The 17,972-nt window shown below is 45.8% G+C and overlaps 1 protein-coding gene across 1 annotated transcript in view; it reads right to left on the minus strand.

Annotated features, from left to right (window-relative positions):
• The window catches only part of DPP10 (dipeptidyl peptidase like 10), a 492,868-nt gene extending 487,840 nt beyond the window's left edge, over window positions 1-5,028 (minus strand). Inside the window, exon 1 of the mRNA XM_048079610.2 lies at window positions 4,880-5,028. Coding sequence (XP_047935567.1) covers window positions 4,880-4,939 — 60 coding nt within the window. The 5' untranslated portion in view covers window positions 4,940-5,028. The remainder of the gene's footprint in view (window positions 1-4,879) is intronic.
• Between the last annotated feature and the right edge of the window lie 12,944 nt (window positions 5,029-17,972).

Raw genomic sequence — 17,972 nt, forward strand, 5'->3', positions numbered from 1 at the left:
ACAGTTTTGGATTACAGAATGAGAAAGATTAAATTTTCCGTGATGTGGTGTCCTTTCAGGAAGTGTTATCTAACACTCACAGACCCGTATCTTAAGTGGCTTCAGAGAGAATCAAACTTAATGCCCTATTTCCTAAAGTAATGATTTGGGGTAGGAGAATTATATGATTACAACCCAGGAAAGTACTAACCTCTTATTAAATATACTTCATCATAACGTTCATGTGTTTTTGTGTATATTAGTTTTACAATGAGTGCCTTTTCTAAGTTCCCAGCATTATCGTTAAAAGTTATAAATTGCAAACGTATTAGAATACAGTGGGGTGCGTGTGTGGCTTTATTTATTACGTGCATAAAGTCTGCAGCACAGAATCTGTACATACACTTTAACATATGCTACTATCTAGCAGCTTTTTTCTAATTGCTTTTAAGCTTTTATGAAACGAGCAGGGAATTAAGAATGCGAAGTTCTGGAGGCACATTAACAATTTGTACGTGCAAGGAACAGCCAAGAAACGTATCCCGGTGGCAGGTTTGCAGCTGGCAATGAAGCCAGGCTCCCCTGCGAGGACAGAGCCCGACCACCCCCTGGTAGGGAGCGCTGGGCCGTCACCCCTGGGATGCACTGTGCGAGCACGGTGTGCTCACAGCACGCACATGGGACTACATAGCGCTTCGTCCCCTCATCTGTCCCCACTTCCTTGTTTTTTAACTCGTCCTGCTTTTTTAATTAGCTGTTTTTCTTCCAGTTGGCCCCAGTCAAAAGTGACCTAAATAAAACAAACCTTCACGTTCCCTTTGACATGGAGCAATTGCATTGTAATAGATGGGAAGGGGAAAACATAAATATTCCAGTATTTTTTTCTCATTCTTGCAGCTTTTTGTTTGTAACTGCACATCTTCTTATGCAGGAAGGGATGTTTTTAGAAGGAAAAGGCACCGGTTCTGCTGCGGTGGTACAGATGTTGGCAGGGAGACTGGAACAGAAAGGTAATACGTGGAAATGGGAAGATTTAGAGGCTGTGGTTAGCCTTTACACTTCTGTTGAGAGACCTGCAATACCTGACTACACTAGAAAGCTTGTTCTCCATCGTGGCTGTATTTTTGGTCCATAAAACACAAATAAAACATGCCCGCAACTCCTCTCAACCCAAACTTGATCAAAAACAGTTCCCTAAAATGGAAGAAAAGCAAATGATGAGGATGCATAAGAGCCCAAAATGCTTTCAGGGAACAAGACCCAAAGCACCTCTATCCTGCTGCACGCCAGGCTCTCCGCTTAGTGCGACAATCACTGCTGGTGTCCCCTACAAGCGTGAGGTTACAACTTTGTACCTACATGAAGACAGAGCTGATTTCTCCTAAGGCTGCATTTCGAGACAGCTGCACGGAGCTGCAGCACCAGCGGGCAACACGCAGCATGGCGATGCTCTGGTCATCTGATGCCTTCATCAAAATACCCTGCAAACCTCTTAGTTTTAAATGTATCACTTTTTTTTTTTTTAACATCATTAAGCTGCCATCATCTGCTGCCCAAACTATATTCCTTGTGCCCTTCGTTATATATTACCCTGGATAATTCATAATTGAATGTTTACTGAGATTATCTGTTAGTGACTTGGTTTTGATGTAATGGATTTCAGAAAGACTGCTCTCATTTTAAGGGATTTACTTCCCAAACAGCTGGTAGATTTGAACCATTCCCCCCCACACACAAAGCTTGTTTTGCGCACATCCTGTGGGCATTTAGAGATCAAACTACCTGAGGTTTCAACCTAAGAAGCATTACCAGGCTGCCTTCATCAACACGGCCAGCTACATATTCCTATCCCCCTGGCTTTAGGAGAAGGTGCACGAAGAGCAGCCAGCAGGAGCAGGCAGATGTTTGCAGCTGAGGTGCAGCTTTGGCATGAAAGTCCCAGTTGCTGTAAAAATGTTAAGTCCACAGGGAACATCACAACCCCCCTTCAAATATATGCTCTTCTACCTAAGTGTGAATCAGAGAACTACTCCTAAACCACTATTCATCAATTAGTGAGCGTTAAAACACTGCTACAATAACCTGAAACATGGAAATTCCTGATACTGTCCCTGGATGCTGCCAGAACTTGCAGCAGAATTTTTGCTGATGGCAGATCTGCACTTGCCTTTTATAGTTTACAATCTAAAAGCTAATGAATAAATAAAAGTGAAAGGAAGGCAAAGACGCAAGAGTAGAGTAAAAGGGGATAACATACATATTATATTACACAGTAATTATGTGCTTCTGAAATGCCAATTAGTAACTCCTTCCATCATCCAGCTCACAGACAGATCAATATTAGGTTGATACAGGCAGAGAGCCATGATTTGGTGGAGAATGTTTTACTATTAAAGAATGTGGAAAACCACAGAAATATTAGCTTAACTCCTTTTTTTTTAAGTGCAAATTGTAGTCCCGACTGTGTTAAAAGCAAGACATAAGTGTTTCTCTTCTGCAGTACCTGTAATTTCTATAGAAATGTTTCATTTGAAAGAATTTCTAATGGCAGACCTTGGACAGCTAAGAATTATTTTCTATTTCTGTTTTTTTGGGTTTTTTTTGTGCATTTTTTTTGTGTGTGTGTTTTTTTTTTTCCCTCCAAACAAGTCAAACAATGTTTTAACAGACATTTCCTCTGTGGCAAAAATAATAATAATAATTTGGCTATTTCTACAATATAACTATGCACAACAGCAGAGTGATGCTCCTGGAAGATCTGATTTGCTCACAGTGTTGATGAGTGAGAATGTAAAGAACAAAACTGGGTCTGTTGTCCGGGGGGCTCCTGGAGCCCAGGCTGCAAGGACAGGTACGATGGGCATTTAGCACTCCCAGCTAGACCCTAAAAGTTTTTCTTACAGATCTCAGAGTGAATGATCATTACCCATAGTAGTGCCAGCAAGGTGGTAAGATTTACCATCATTTCTGAAAAGCTGTAAAAAGGCTTAGAGGTAAAAGAAGGCTTTAGGAGATTTTGCATTTTATCCAAGGTTTTTTTTTCTGCTTTATATTAGATTTTCTCTGCCAACTCGTTGCTGCGTCACTGAAACTACTTCAGATGCAGCACAGTGCATCCTCAGGGCTCAGGGATGCAAACACAGCACCCTCCCTCAACAGCAGGGAGGTGAGAAAGGGGCAGGATGCCCCCAACCTCCCTGCGGTTCCACGAACCCTCCCCAGGCAAGTCCGCAAGATTCAACCTACTGGACAAGAGGATTAGGCTGCTTTTTGTGATGGGGGCTCAAAAGTTTATGCTGTGTTACTGAGCAGTGCGTAGCTGGTCCCAGAAAGAAGCAACATTACATTAATCGTAACGTATAGGAGCTGAGATGTCACTGGTTCCTGTACTGGACAGAAATGTAAGCCATAATAAAAAGAGGAAAAGAAGACTTCATATATCTCATTCACATCAGGTGTGGAGACTTTCTGTAACCTGTTTTTCTTGCATGTTCATAATTCCTGGAATTAACAATATTTCTTGGCAAGGTATGATTAATATGCAATTCGTATTTGTCTGGTCACTAATGATGTATTTTAGAAATAATTTCCAATATGATGCCCTCATTACCATAGGGCACCTACTACCTGTCATATACACTTTCTCACCGAAAAGCCACCTGCTTAGCATGGAAGCACTTGAAACTATGTATAAAGCACATTTTACACCTGACAGATTGAATTAAGAGCAGAAAAACGGGATGGTTTTCTAATGGCATCAGTATTACTGTGCCGGTTGTAAAACGGACTCACGTCTAGAAGGCTCTGATTCATGTTCTCTCTTTTTGAAGACTATTGACTCATCTGGGTCGCTCTTTTTTTTGTTGTTGTTAATGGCATATTGATATTGGTTGTTGCTGTTGCTTTGGCTTAGAAGTCCAGTCAAATGAATTTACTAAACGTTGCTGTCAGTGAAAAATTAGCATCGGCTGTAGCAAACATGGGATAGGAATACTTCCCTGAGCAAGGACCACACTGCTCGGGTCCCCGGTACCTTCAGAGACAGACCTGCAGAGGATGAAATGGTTTCAAGCGATGTAACATTACATATGCTGAGACTCTGAAGAGGACCAGGGCAGCTGTAACTCATCGCTTCCCGTGACCTTGCACATCTGAGCACGTAGTGACCGGCCGTTCGCAGCGCGATGGGCACGGTCACGCATTACCCGACCCGTCATTACAGCCCCGGGTCCATCCCACCCCGTCCACGAGCCCAGCAGGCAGGGAAGCGACGGTGCCACCGGAGGATTCACCCCTTCCATCCCCTCCTGCCTCAGCTCCCGGCCCCAAATCCCATTCCCCGCAGATACCAGACAAAGCAGCCTTGTCCTGGAGGGCTGACCTGGGGCGAAGGCCCCACAGCGCCCCGGCCCCCGAGGGGCACCCATCCATCCCACAGCATGCTCGGAGGCAGCCGAATCGCTGCTGCAAAGTTTCTGGGTGTTAGGTTTTCACAGCTAAGCATCAATATCCAAATGCAGGTCGCTGGCTGTGTTACCAGCTTATTTCCAAGGGAGAAACAATAATAACAGTAATAATAAAAGCACTTCTCTCTACAGAGAGGCTTTTCAGTGAATACAAACCTGCCCGGGGGCTTCATCTGATCGCCACACACCTCGCCGAGGAAGCAGCTCCGGATCGATCCGGGGCACAGGGGAGAGGCAGGGGGCAGGGGAGGCGACACCCCCAGCCCCGGTCCCCCCAAGACCCCGACCCCGTCCCCCCGAGGCACTCCGGCAGCTCCTCCGGGCAAACTTCGGGCAGCCGCCGAGGGGGCGAGGAAACCGAAAACTTTCCCCACGCTCTCCACGGCCACCGCCCCGGCTCCCCCCGGCCTCCCGAGCCCGGGTCCCGGCCCTACCTTGGCGGCCCTGGAGGACTGGCACTGCCCCTGGTGCGACACGGTCGCCGTCTGGTTCATGATGCCGGCTGCGGCGCCCGCCGCCTCCGAGCGGGCTGCGACGGCGGCGGCTCCTCAGCGGGGGGACGCCCGGCACCGCCCCGGGGCCGGGCCGGGGCCGGGCCGGGCTGGGCCGGGCTGAACTGGCTCGAAACGGGCCGAACTGGGTTGAAGTGGGCCGAAGCGGGCCGCCGGTGGTCCTGAGGGCTCCGCACCGCTCCCGCTGCGGCGCCGCTGCGCTGCCAGGTGCGGGGCGGCGGCAGCCACAGCGCTGAGGGGGGGTGGCTGAAACCTCCCCTCTCGGTGATAAACGTGGCTCTGATCCGGCCACATGGCGCCTTGGGGGGTTCTTCGGGGTGTGATCTGCAAAGCCGGCCCGCGGGCAGCACGCACACGGTGCTTCTGCACAGGGCCTGGCCTGAGGTGGGACCCAAGGCAGGGGCGCGGGCATGGCAGCGGGTAAGCGCTGTGGGCAGGCCGAGACACCCCGGGCCGACAGCGAGCGAAATGTCGTGTGCCACGCATGCACAACACTCCTAAATAACCTCTGGTTTTGGAGAAACTGCCTAAGGAGGCTCCGAGGGGTGTGTGAGACCACAGCAACGTAGGCCAGGAGGAGGCAAGGAAGGGAGCGAGCAGGGCCAACAGCCGTGGCCCGGGGCTCCCAAAGAAAGAGCGGGTTTGGAGCCTCTCGTTGCATGAGGCTCCAGCTCCAGATACCGTACCAAGAGCTACATTACCCAAAAAATGGGCCTGAAGACTGGACTTGAAGGTTCCTCAGTTGGTACAGAGCAAGCAAAGGCTAGCAGTCTCTCTTACTTTGACCATAGTCTGCTTCATACCCAAATGTTTTCCGAAAAAGTCTGCATGTTATCAGCACCAGGAGCTGAAGCAATTCGAGATAACCTGGAGGCTTCAAGGACACATTTTTCTTCATCTTGAAATATGTTTGTGTTTGACAATCTCAGATGGGAACTACTCGAAGCCAAAACGATGAACTCACGATATTTTTGGTTGGACTTAGGTAGCTGTGGAGTTTTGTAAGCTCCTGTGGGAACTTTGTGTAAAGTTTTTGTGCTTGATGTTATATTTCATAGTGGCTGACCTATGTGAGCCACAAAAAAAAAAAAAAAAAAAAAAAAAAAGTTTTAAGCTAACGGAAAAATCTCTTCGTTATGAAAACAATAAAAAAGCAGCTTGGGTAAAAAGCTGTCAGTCAGAGATAAGATCAATAATTTGCTGGCATTGTTTTTAAATTAACTTCTACAAATTGTAATTTATATGTTCCTAGGGGGAATAAATTTTGCTGGTTCACCTCCTGCTTTTACCGGGTGCAACCTAATTACAGCATGAACCTAACGAGGGTGATCAGGAGTTGTAATGACTCTATAAATGCACCATTCATCATTACAACACATCTCAGAAACAACCCAGGTTAGCAGAGCAGGTTTCCACGTGATGCCAGCAGAACGTCTGCGCTGCTGGCTCCCCCAAATGCCACCCCGGCCACCCCTGAGCTCCTCCATGCAGCCGCCAGTCCTCCATCCTGGGCAATCCTCTCGGGCACCTGGCTGCCAAGCAAACTCACCTCACCCTGGGTGTTAACTGCGAACACAAGTATCCATGTTAGCGCTGCAAGGCAGTTGTTCAAAAGTTTCAGCATCCTTAGGGTACAATTAAATAACTGAGTGATTACCAAAATATGTTGGAGAATATGAAAGCTGTGAGCAGATGCCTCTCTTACATATTGCAGTAGAGCAGGTGGTACCTGCTGGTGTCAGAGCTGCCCTTCGGCGTGCTGAACAACCCTCATTCTTGAAATATTTAAAAAGAGTAAAGAAATCAGCATGATCAGCCAGGAAAATTGATGAAACTATCCAGAAAGTTTAAATGAAAAGCCGGTCCCCATTTCCCTGCCTGCCGCGCTGCCCAAACGCAGCGAGCGGCCGCACACAGCCGGTCCTCCTGCTGGAGGTGCATCTCCCTGGGCCCCCATCACTATCCCTGTCCTGTCATTACCTGCTGCCAGTGATTCCCGGTACAGTTCCCTGGCTGCACATTTCCCTGCCGCTTGCTTGCTTGCTTGCTTTCTAAACCTTATGTTCTTGCAAAAAAAACAACAAAGCTTTCTTTATTTTTTTTTGAGCCCCAATTCCTGAATTACCTTGTATACTCTCCGTTTTGAGAAATAAAAAATTAATGTGTGTATTGGTAACTGGATGTACTTCATCACAACATGTTTTCCAATAGCTGTTTGCTTTCTTTTCTCTTTCATGCAAGTACATAAAATTCCCTTTTACTGCTGTTCCACGTACCCAGGGCCTAATTCTGTGCTCACACAGGTTGGCAGCTATTGACAGGAGTGAGGTGTTACCAGGCTCGACAGGGGATGCTTCAGAGTAACAGCCAAAAGGATTTAAGAAAGCAAAACAAAATAAAAAATACATTTGTGGCCATACTAATTTGCTTTAGCCCACAAGTTTCTCTTTCTGATTCCACATTTGCATTGCGGCCCTTCCTTAAAGGCCTGAGACCAAAGTTGTACCCTGCTCACACAGCATCTACAAACTAGCTAGAAAATGAGGAGGAACATTTTTGCACATAAGGAACTTCAGCGAAAAAGAACAAATCCTTTTTCTTCAATTTCCCATGAAGTCCATAGCAGACCCCAGGAGGAGTAGGCTCCATCTTACTGTTTTCGTACAGAATTTTCTCATTCATTTAGCTTTGTATCTGCAGGAGCTATTGCATTATAAAAAGAAAAAAGTGAACCTGACGGATTTGAGAAGCAGATTTCATTTCATGCAAAACTATTACTCACACTCCTAACAGGATTCAATATTTCTACCACCAGAGAGCTCCGGGATGAGTAATGTTTCTGCACACCTGAAGACTTGGAGGAACCCAGCTAACCACCTCCCTGCTGTGAGCTTTGCAATGTTCCCATGCTTACTGCACAGCACTCAGGAGCTGTCACAAAACACTGGAGACATGCCCAAAGTTGTGTTAAGTGCCTTTCTGTACCAGTTTATGCTTCTTTAAGCACTAAAATCTTTCTTGCCATGGAAAAAACTGAGCTTCACACAGAACATTTTGAATGCAAGAGCACGACCGACAGCTGTGTCCATCGCTGGTCCTCCAGGGACGCTCTTCCTCACTGAAGGAAGGTCTGAGCCCTTGGTTGAGTCCATATCCAAAATCCACAGTGCAGTGGGGCTTTAGTGAAGGTCCAGATTAGGACACAAGCTTGAATGAAATGTCAATCAAGACCAAGGGTACTGTGTCTAAACAACATATGTAACAGGCCACGCAGAGGCAACCCCCCTTTTTAAAGGTTGGTCCCCAGCTAGTAGCTAAACCTCTGAAACATTATACAAATTCCCACCCTCAGACCAAATTCAGCTTTCCAAGTATTTACATACCTCGTAGGTAGCCCTGCAAACTTGTCGAGGCTTTGCCAAGCTTATTAAGACAGAACTCAATCTAAAATCTTTGTCCCCTCAACATGAAGAAGTTGCTCCATGATTCCTTCTGCATCTGGGCTGAAGGACAAGATACCACCCACGAGCCAAATTCACTCTGAGCCATTGTGTCAGGCTGAGAAATTTTACCCCAAGATGCTTGTACATGGAGGTAGCTTCCTGACAGAAAGAAAGATTGCGTATTTAAAGGGTTTGAAGTTTTAATTAATAGTTTGTAGCTATGGAGACTGAAGTGGAGATGGAGTTTTTTGCATTAGATCTCAGGGGTTGCAGGAAAGAGCAATGCTTTCCAGATTAAACAAAAACAGAAAAGTTCATGACAACAGCTAAAAGGAGAGGGAGAAAATGCAAATTGGCTACTATAGACCCTTTTCCTTTATCTTTCTGGGTTAATACAAAACTAAGCAAAATTTTAGAGGCATGCTATCACCTGTGGGCATAAGAAAAAAGTCTTTAGAAGAATAATACTAAACCATAATTATTCCCAGCATTATACTTCGATGTTACTGAAAAACAGATCGACACTCCCCCTTCCTTCGCTCAGCGTAAATCTAGTAACACATACCATGATGGATTTAGCGTAGGTGAAAGGTAACCTACAATCAAGTATGTATTTTCCCTAAAACACTGCACGGGAGTGGTTACCATCAGGAACAAAAGATGCTTTCTCTACCGCTTAAACCAACCCTAAATCTCTTTCCCTACAAGACGTGCATTCCTGTCTCCCCACTTCAAAGATGCTTTTACAAGACTCTCAGGTTGCCAAAGGCTCTAACTCATTGCCACGTGTAACACAGCAGATGAGTGGTTCATCTTCTGGCTTATTCTTCCCTCACAGTATTAATTTATTGTCTGGGCGTGGTTTGTGTATGTGTTTCTATGTCATGGCAGAAACCATCATCTTAATTAAAAGAGAAGAAAGACAGGACAGCAAGAGCCCTGCCAGCAGGCCTGTGGCTCCGATTTCCAAGGCGGCCATCACGAGCACACCTCTTTGCCTACCCACCTCTGGGGCAAGGGCGAGCAGCCTGAAAACAGCAGCAGCCTCATGCAGGCTGCCAGCAATCATTTTGGCAGCACTGAGAGCGAACCTACTTGGTAAACTAAGGATTGTGCATGATCTCTAATTGTTGCTTCAGTAAAGGAAACGTATGATGGTGCAGGGAAGGCACTGGTGGGGAAAAATCTTACGCAACCTCCTTAATGAAGCTAGGAAAAGGCAGACCACAGGAATTTGAAGGAAGAGGGTGATCAAAGCACGAGTAATTAGGCAAGAAACCTCACATTTTAGATACAACCCTTGCCATAGGGCTATGAAGATGAAGGTGGGGCTGGGGCACGCTGTACCTTTTACCGCTGGTGCTAGCAAGCATGTTCCTGGAAGACAGTCCTCTTCCTCCCTATGCATAACTTTTCTCAGTCTCTTCAGATGTGTGATGCCTTTTCAATAAGAAACTGTTTATATTCCCCCTTCTCTCTCTTTCTCTTTTCAATCACAAGTGTGTCAGGCACAAGCCTCCGTTACCCAGCCACCATGATTGCTGCCGCGCTTCAGCTGACAAGCTGCGAAAGTTTTGGCTGCCCAAAATCATTGTGAACATCTTTATTTCCTTGTGCTGGAATTATGAGGTGTTTGCATCTCGTTGCTGTGTACCAAAGTACCTTCACACTTATACATCAGTGAGTTTTAATGCCATCAAACAGCGCTTCCAACTAGTTAGGAAATACAGCCGCGTTAATGGGACGCAACATTGCTGCCAGCTGCTCATTCAAATATCACTTAAACATGCACCAAAATAATTTCTTTATATTTTAGCATCCTTTTTACGTTCCAGTTATAAAAAAAAAAAAAAGAAAAGAAAAAAAGTAGAACGCTATGTTGGAAAAAGCATGAATCTTTCAATGGAAATTACATTCAACGTCACAGTGCTTAAACTAACCAAAGGACAAGAGAAGAGATTGGAACAACTTCTTCTTTCCCCTGGGTTTTTACTACCTCCCAGAGAGGCGGTTTGGGATTTCAGTACCCCAGAGACCGAAGACCTGTGGGACTCACAGAGCTGGGAGGAATTTGTCAGAGACCAACCAAGTCGTATGTGTGCTTATAGCGTCTCCAGAAATTGTTCACTCTTCCAATAACTCAACCCAGAAACTTCTCACCTTAGGTGGTGGATAGTAAAATTTATGCTTGTTGTGATGGTGAAGGCCTCAAAATGCAGGTTTCAGTGACAGCTCCGATACCGGTAGGCAAGTGGTGAGCCTTACACTTGCTGATAACTTCTGAGACAAATGTAACACAGCCGTCCTGCATGCACGGTAAAAGGACAGTAGCTCTAAACACATAATCCAGCCATTATTTTGATTTCAGTGTATTTTCCAAATCATTCTGAAAATATGTTTTTATTAAAGTACATGAATTGTCAAAAGCAATTCCAGCAGGTGGAAGAAAAAGAGCAGAGAAATTGGAGCTGGCTTAACCAGGTTTATAAACCTGCTGTTTCAGTCTCAAAGATAAATTACACTGCGGGAGCACGTTCACTAAACATTCATGCTCTCCTTCTTGCCCTCCTACTTACGTTCAAAGAGCAGAATAGAAAAACATAAATCAAAGTCTCAGAACATATTTCTTCTCCAATTCCGAATCTGCCATATCTCCATGCTGGAATCATAACCCCCCACAACACAAATAAAACGCATGGCCCAGCAATCACCACTTAAAAAATAATTACAGGCAACACAGTAATTTACACTTATCTAAAGCCTTTCACCCCAAGGATCCCAAAGCAATTTATACACAATACAGATGTGGCTGATATGAAAACAATAATGGCAGGGAGCTAGTTGGGAATTGAGGAACGCTCTGAACTCTGCAGCTCTTTGCAGACCAGAAATTTACATTAACTCACTATCCTACTAGCAGTCAGAACCAAATCCACGACATTCTTTGTCCCAAATTTAGGAACGGTCTCGTTCCATACCAACATGTGTGCTCTGAACTTCAATTCTAGTCGGTGAGTTTGAGAAATTAAGAAAGGAGAGCACACAACACTGCCCATCGGATGTCATGCCCAGCTTTACGAGGTGCTCGTTCACAGGACTACCAGGATTAACACGTTCTTCGGGAGGAAAGAAAGCTTTCAAGTTCTACGCTTACTTCTCTATTCCTGTTTTATTTATTTCTGACTGACTTGTGATCCATCTGGGCTCTGGGTAAAACACTGGCCTGCGGGCAGAGCCTCGCTCTGTCTGTGCTAGCACCGAAATGCCATCTTTTACCTACCGGCTGCTCAGCAAATTACAGCAGCCAGTCCACGGGTGCTTGCTGGAGTCCCAGCACTGGCAATAACACGGGGCCATGGAGGTACAAACTGACCTTAAAGTGTAGGTGTGAAATTGCTGCTGGTTTCCTAATCCCCAGAGCGCACCCCTGGGGTGCTGGGTGAAAGGCAGCATGGGGAACTGCACTAATGTGTATTTCAGAAATTAACCAGTAATCTGTTTACATTTTCAAGGCAATTTTCACATAGAAAAGGGCTATCGGCTCTCTCTATGTTACAAGCCATGACTTTTGCCTTTCTTTTTTGAAGAAATTTTCTTTTTAAACTTTTGTGAGCACTCGAAACTCTGATAGCACGAGCTGTTTACTTTGTAGGACCTCCAAAAGTCATAATTTTGGAAAACAAGATCTCTTTTGTAATGGGAGTTATAGACGCCAGCAAGAGCAAAGCCCCCTGGCACTGTTCAGGTCCCAAAGGATCACTGCGCACCCCAGCATTTTAAGGTGTAGCTGTGTGTTATTACCGCCTTTTAAGATGGGAAATCAAATCAAAACACCTCGATGCCACGCACCGCTTCAGTCTCAAGGCCAGGAAACTCATTCTTCTCCCTTGCTCAGCCCTCTGTTTCTCTACCAAACCATGTATGTTGGCCTGCCAGGGAAATACGGGGGTTTTTAATGGATTGAACGAGAACAGCACGTGCAACAGGAGTGCAGCATCCGATCTGCCTGGCTAATGCGTCTGCAGTCGGTCTGACCAGGGAGACGAGCTGGCCTCACCCCTGGGCTTCAGGAGCGTTACTGGCTTAGGAAGGAGGGGAAGATAACTGCTTTTTGAAGGTTTTGCTTGTTTGATTTTTTTAAAAGTAAAGTAGCATCAGGGAAAAACGTTACCATCTGAGCTGCCTGTGCGGCACATCTCAGCTTCGGTCCCGGGTGGCAGCCACAGCATCTCTCAGCAGGGAGCAAGGAGTTTGCTGTGAAGGAACACGGAGAGGAGTGACTGGGTGGGATTTCTCCCCCTTCCTCATGATCCTGGGCTGCTGGCAGCTGATCTGCTAATGACACACAAGACTAGTGAATTATTCAAGCAGTTTTCATAAAGGGAGGCCGGAGGGGGTTGATCGCTTTGCCTCACGCTGGATTTCTTTTCCTTATCTCTTTTTTTTGGGGGGGGGGGGGAGTAGCAACAAAATTAACATATTTTTTTTATTAGAGAGTCCTCAGAAATTGCAAGTATTCAATATTGTCTGTTAAGAGATGGATGCCAAAGAGGGGAAAAAAAAAAAAAAGAAAAAAAAAACATGAATAAAAGCAAACCTCATAATGAGACTGGTTTGGGCTAAATTCGGAAACTAAAAAACAAATATATAGGGTCATTTGTTTTTCAGTCTTCATCCTGCTTCAGTCTGTGGCTCACATCGTCAAGAGGTGGAAAACAATTTCATTTCCTAGCTGCCCAAAGAAGCTGTGCCTGTGTGTGCCCCCTGGGGCTCTCACCCAGTGCTGATCTGTTTCATTCCTGCCTATTTTTGACAGATACCTGCCAAGGGACTAGCCTGGATCTGGAAATGCATTACCTAAGTGTCACCAGTAACGCGTTCCCTTTCTCTCCCATCCTCTCCAAGTCATCTAAAGAACAACAGACATCAAAACCGGGTTGGGGAAAGTTAACGGAGGCAAGGGCAAAAATACTGGACTGAAAGAGTAAGGCTCTGCAGTAAATTCTGGATGAAACAGGCTCTGTGGCTGCCTGTACTGCATGCAGGAGTTCATTCCCCAGTCCAGTCTTGTCTTGTGTTCATATATTTATGAAAATGATTTATTGCATGGAGCTGTGGCTGCGAGGGAGTGCATTAGATGACCCCAGTGGTCCTACAAATCTTTATCCACTGTTTCCTTGCTTTCATGGCACGCAGCCGTGGCAAGAAGTTGGTCTGGCAATAGCGTGGATTTTGATTATCAGTGCAACAGGTCTCGCGCTGGCTTTGGGCTTTGATGAAGAATCACCGCAGAGACCTGATAACACGAGCGCGTATTTGCCATTTCCTCTGTTTCTAATCATTTTGCAGTGGTTTGAAAAGACTTTTCTGGGGCATTCAGTCCAGTCCCTTGCTGCTGCAGGTGACCAAATAATGAAGGCCATTCCGTAAGCTGATGGATTGCTTTGTTCTGTCATAAGACATTTCATCTCGTGTAGCTTTATTTCTAGCTACAGAAACTTTTCAGTCGGTGGGTGGGAAATGCCAGACACTTTTGATGGAAGTGTTTTTTACACTCTCAGGATGTGAAAGCACTGGGAAGGAAGGGAAAAGAGAGAGATCCAAAGAGGATCCTGCAGCCAAGAGACAACTTCACTGTGTTGGGCTCCATTAAGAGAAAAGGTTGTTTATAGGGAGCTGAATTCGTCCAAGCATTTCTACGGCTTCCAGGAGCGCTGCTTTCCACATCTCCGTGCCAGGCACCTGCAGGATCAGCGGCAGCTTCCCATGTTGAGCCCCGCGGTCTCTGGAGCTCTGGGAAGGAGCAAACATCACACTATCAAAAATACCCACTGAGATACAACCGACGGAGAATTAGGAATATATGTGGCTTCATGGAAAATAGGTCCTCAGCCCCCAACGTCATGTTGTCTTGCCATTTAGGTACGAGCTCGGCCCTGCTGATGGAACACAATTCTGTATCTCACTTGATTTGCTTCCAGAGATGCTCTAACTGAAAAGAGCACTCTGACACTACGCAAAAAAGTTCACGCTAAATGGATTAAAATTATAGAACTGATAGATCTTACGGCATAAATTTAAATGCAAGTATCTGTCCTACTTCAGTGCAGCTGTACAGTTTGTATTTAGAAGAAGATATAAGTGATCATTAATAAAATTTATGGTAACGTTAAAAACTAGTGATGTAGTCAGTAACATTGGGAACTGCTCAATTATGTAAATCAATTGGCAGAGTAACACGGATTTTAAAACTGCAAACTGTCGTGTATTAAAGATCCTTAAAAGGTGGGAAATGGGACGGTCAGAGATGCTGGCAACAAAGCGACGCATTACAAAAAAATCCCCACGGAAATGTGACCGCTGCACCTGAGAAGCTGCCACCAAGAGGGCAAAGCAAACCCGTGGCTGCGTGAGCTGCAGAACCCAAACTGCCCAGGAAGGATTTTTTTTTTCACAGTTTTTAAAGGAGCTGTAGAAAAGGCTGGGGAAGGGTAAGAGGAGAGCTGCAGGAATGACAGGAGTAGGAAATGCAGCTTCTAATGAGGTACTCGAGCAGTTTAACCTCTTTAACTTCAGTATCTGTGCAGGGATATATTCAAAGCCAAAGCCATCTGTAATTAACAATATATATATATATATACACATATAAAAATAACCTCCAAGAATGGGAAACTGAAACAATACAGGGATGAAAATTAAAGTTCTAGCTTTATAAAATGAGCGTAACCGACCTTTGCAGCCGCTTAGGAATCCCTGCAACCTGAAAGCACAGGAAGCAAGAGCACAGCCCCTCTGAAAGTCACGGCACTCAACTAGTAGCCACCCCGCAGGGTGCCACGCGTGAGCCCCAGCCCTTCAGCCCGCAAACAAGAGGCACCGACGTCCTCCTGGCCCCAGGGGACCCTGCAGTGGGGTACAGCAGGGTCTGGGGGGTGGGAGGGAGGAATCTTCCCTGTTTTTTCGGGGCTTACAGGAAGGCAAATGTCTTGCGGGTCCTGCACTGCTGGGCAAACAGCTCGCCAGTTTCTGGCGAAGCGCTTCCCCAAGGTAATGCTCTTTCATTCCCTGCTCGCTTTGTACCCAGCTTTACACAATTAATTAGGGAAGCGTTCAAAGACCTAGATTTTAAACCACTTAATTAATAAGGAATGAATGGTTAATGGCTATTCCTCTCAGACTGTTTAATTTAATGAGAGAATTTGCAAGAAAAAAGAAGCCAGAAAATCGATTTAGCGTGTGACAAATTGCGGCAGAAAACAGAAATGTCTGACGTGAGCATATGTATCCATTTACTGTTCGAACGTACCCGAGCATCCCTTCCAGAGCTGGGGGTGTCCCCAGGTAGCAGAAGGAGCGAGTCCCCATCCTAACAGCCAGCTGGGCAACGTCAGTTCGTGCAGGATGCACTTATTTGAACTAAATCTTTCTATTAGGGGAAAAAAAAAAAACCCTCCTGCAGCAGCAGCAGATCGGTTTTATCTTGCTAGAGCTGTCACGCTGACATCTCTGTGAAAGCAACGTTTCTTTTTATGTCAGCGGAAGGTCTGAATGCCACACGATGGGAACGTGCCCTTCTCCGTTACCGAAACATCGCGAGGCGTTTCCTTCCTTGAGGTACCTGCCACCGACAAGAAGAGCCAAGACTGAAGACAGCATGGCACGGAGAGAGCAGTGAAATACTTCTAATAATACAAAAAAGACCTGAGAAAATATTGGAGCTGCTGTTGCACTCAGTTTTGCAAAGATCATGAAAGAAACCGCTCCTCTACTGAGATGCTTCAAGCCTAACCTCTGCTTTTAAACCACAGCTACTCCAGTACACGCAGAACAGAAGGCTTGCGGCTGGGGAGGGATGGCGTTTTGCTGCTTTATTTTAAGAACTGGGAATTTGGTAAGATGAGTATAAAGCATTCAAAAAACAACATTACATCTGAGAAAAGGCCTGGTTTGTCAGCACTGGCAAGACTGAATGATTTGTGTGGGGATGGAACGAGACTCCAGCATACACAGCATTTGGAAATAAATAGTTGCATAGAGCTTTGCTGTGATTTTACCAACCATTTTCATCATTCATTCCCATATACTGGTTTAACCACCTATTGTTGCAAGGCATTTGACTTGCTGATGCACAGCATAACAGTTTTTTTCCCTAACTATTGCTAACTAGCCCTACCTCTGTAATTCAAATCAACCCAGTAAGTCCAGCTCAATAAGGGACTGGATCTCCACAACAGGACGTCTCTTCCAGAGGTCACACAGAAAAAGTACTCGCAGTGAGTATTGCTAATCTGTACGGGGAATTGCTCTTTTTAACAAACTAATGGATAACCCTTGGTCAAAAAGAAGAGGGAAGAGGAAGATAACAGGGAAAGCTTTTTGGCTTTCACAGGGCAAATCTGTAACCAAAGCCTGGGAAACTCTAAGCAGAAAAAAATAATCGTATTGGCCAAAAAGTGGTGAGCCCAGCTGGGGCAGCAAGCATACTGGTGCGAAAGGAACCAAAAAGTGTCCTCAGCAAATCCCTGAGCCCACCCCAAGCAGTGCTGGAGCATCCAGGTGCAGCCCTGTGCCAAGGGGGCAGGATGCCCCCAGCCAGGACGGGATTTAACCCGTAAACACATTCAAACTTTAATATGTATGTGATCACTTCTGACTAACTCCTCGTTATAGCAGAAGTTATAGTATATGCAATTATCTCCTTGGTTTGGGTTTTAAATTAATATGAGTCATTCTCCTTCCATTTAAAACCTCATTTTCCACATGTACAACACTTCCAAGCAGCTTTGGAAGAGAAATATCAAAGGGGCTAATTCCCCTGTTTTAATTTAACTGAAGAAAACAGAGTTACATAAAGGACAGATCTGAATCATTAAACTGTGTCTGAGCTGACAAGGAAAAGAGAAAGCAAGGGCAAAACTACATGTGCATAAAACATTCAGCGCCTGTTACTGTGTTTTAATGCTGCTTGTTTGTTTTTACTGAGAGGAGGGCAGGGAAAGAGGAAAGTGTTCCTGCAGTACTAAACATACCGTGGAATAAGACTGGGCCTCTTCTCTAATCCCTGCTCTGCTCCTGAAATTGCTCGCAAAATGAAGCACGACTGTCAAATCCCCTTTCCTCAAGCTCCATAATAACTCCTTGCACCTAAATACCACGGGACTTTGTCAGAAGAGAAGCAGGCTCTCGGCTCCTCCAAGCAGCAGCTTTCTTGGCATCGCCGTTGTGTTTCAATAGCATTACCTAATCTGTGCGCCAAATTATTCCCCTGTTTAGAGCCACACCAGTGCTGCGCTGCTGCTCCGGAGCTACCCCGGCAGTGCTGGGTTCTGCTCTGGGACACTGCAGGGCACTGTACCGGGACGCGAGGGCTGGCAAGCTCAAAGCCTCGTCGTGTCTCCTGGGCATCAGCTGGAGCATTCGGCTCCAAGTCCTCACCGTGAGGCTCAGAGCTGCGGGCAGAGCCCGGGGACAGGCTCCATCAGCTGATGCTCCCCTAACCTGTGCCACCAGGGAGATGGACCCTTTAATTTTTCAAAGATTTCAACTGATCCTTGCCTACGCACATCTTGTGG

This window comes from Anser cygnoides, chromosome 6 (genome assembly GCF_040182565.1).
Source record: "Anser cygnoides isolate HZ-2024a breed goose chromosome 6, Taihu_goose_T2T_genome, whole genome shotgun sequence".
NCBI classification, from domain to species: domain Eukaryota; kingdom Metazoa; phylum Chordata; class Aves; order Anseriformes; family Anatidae; genus Anser; species Anser cygnoides.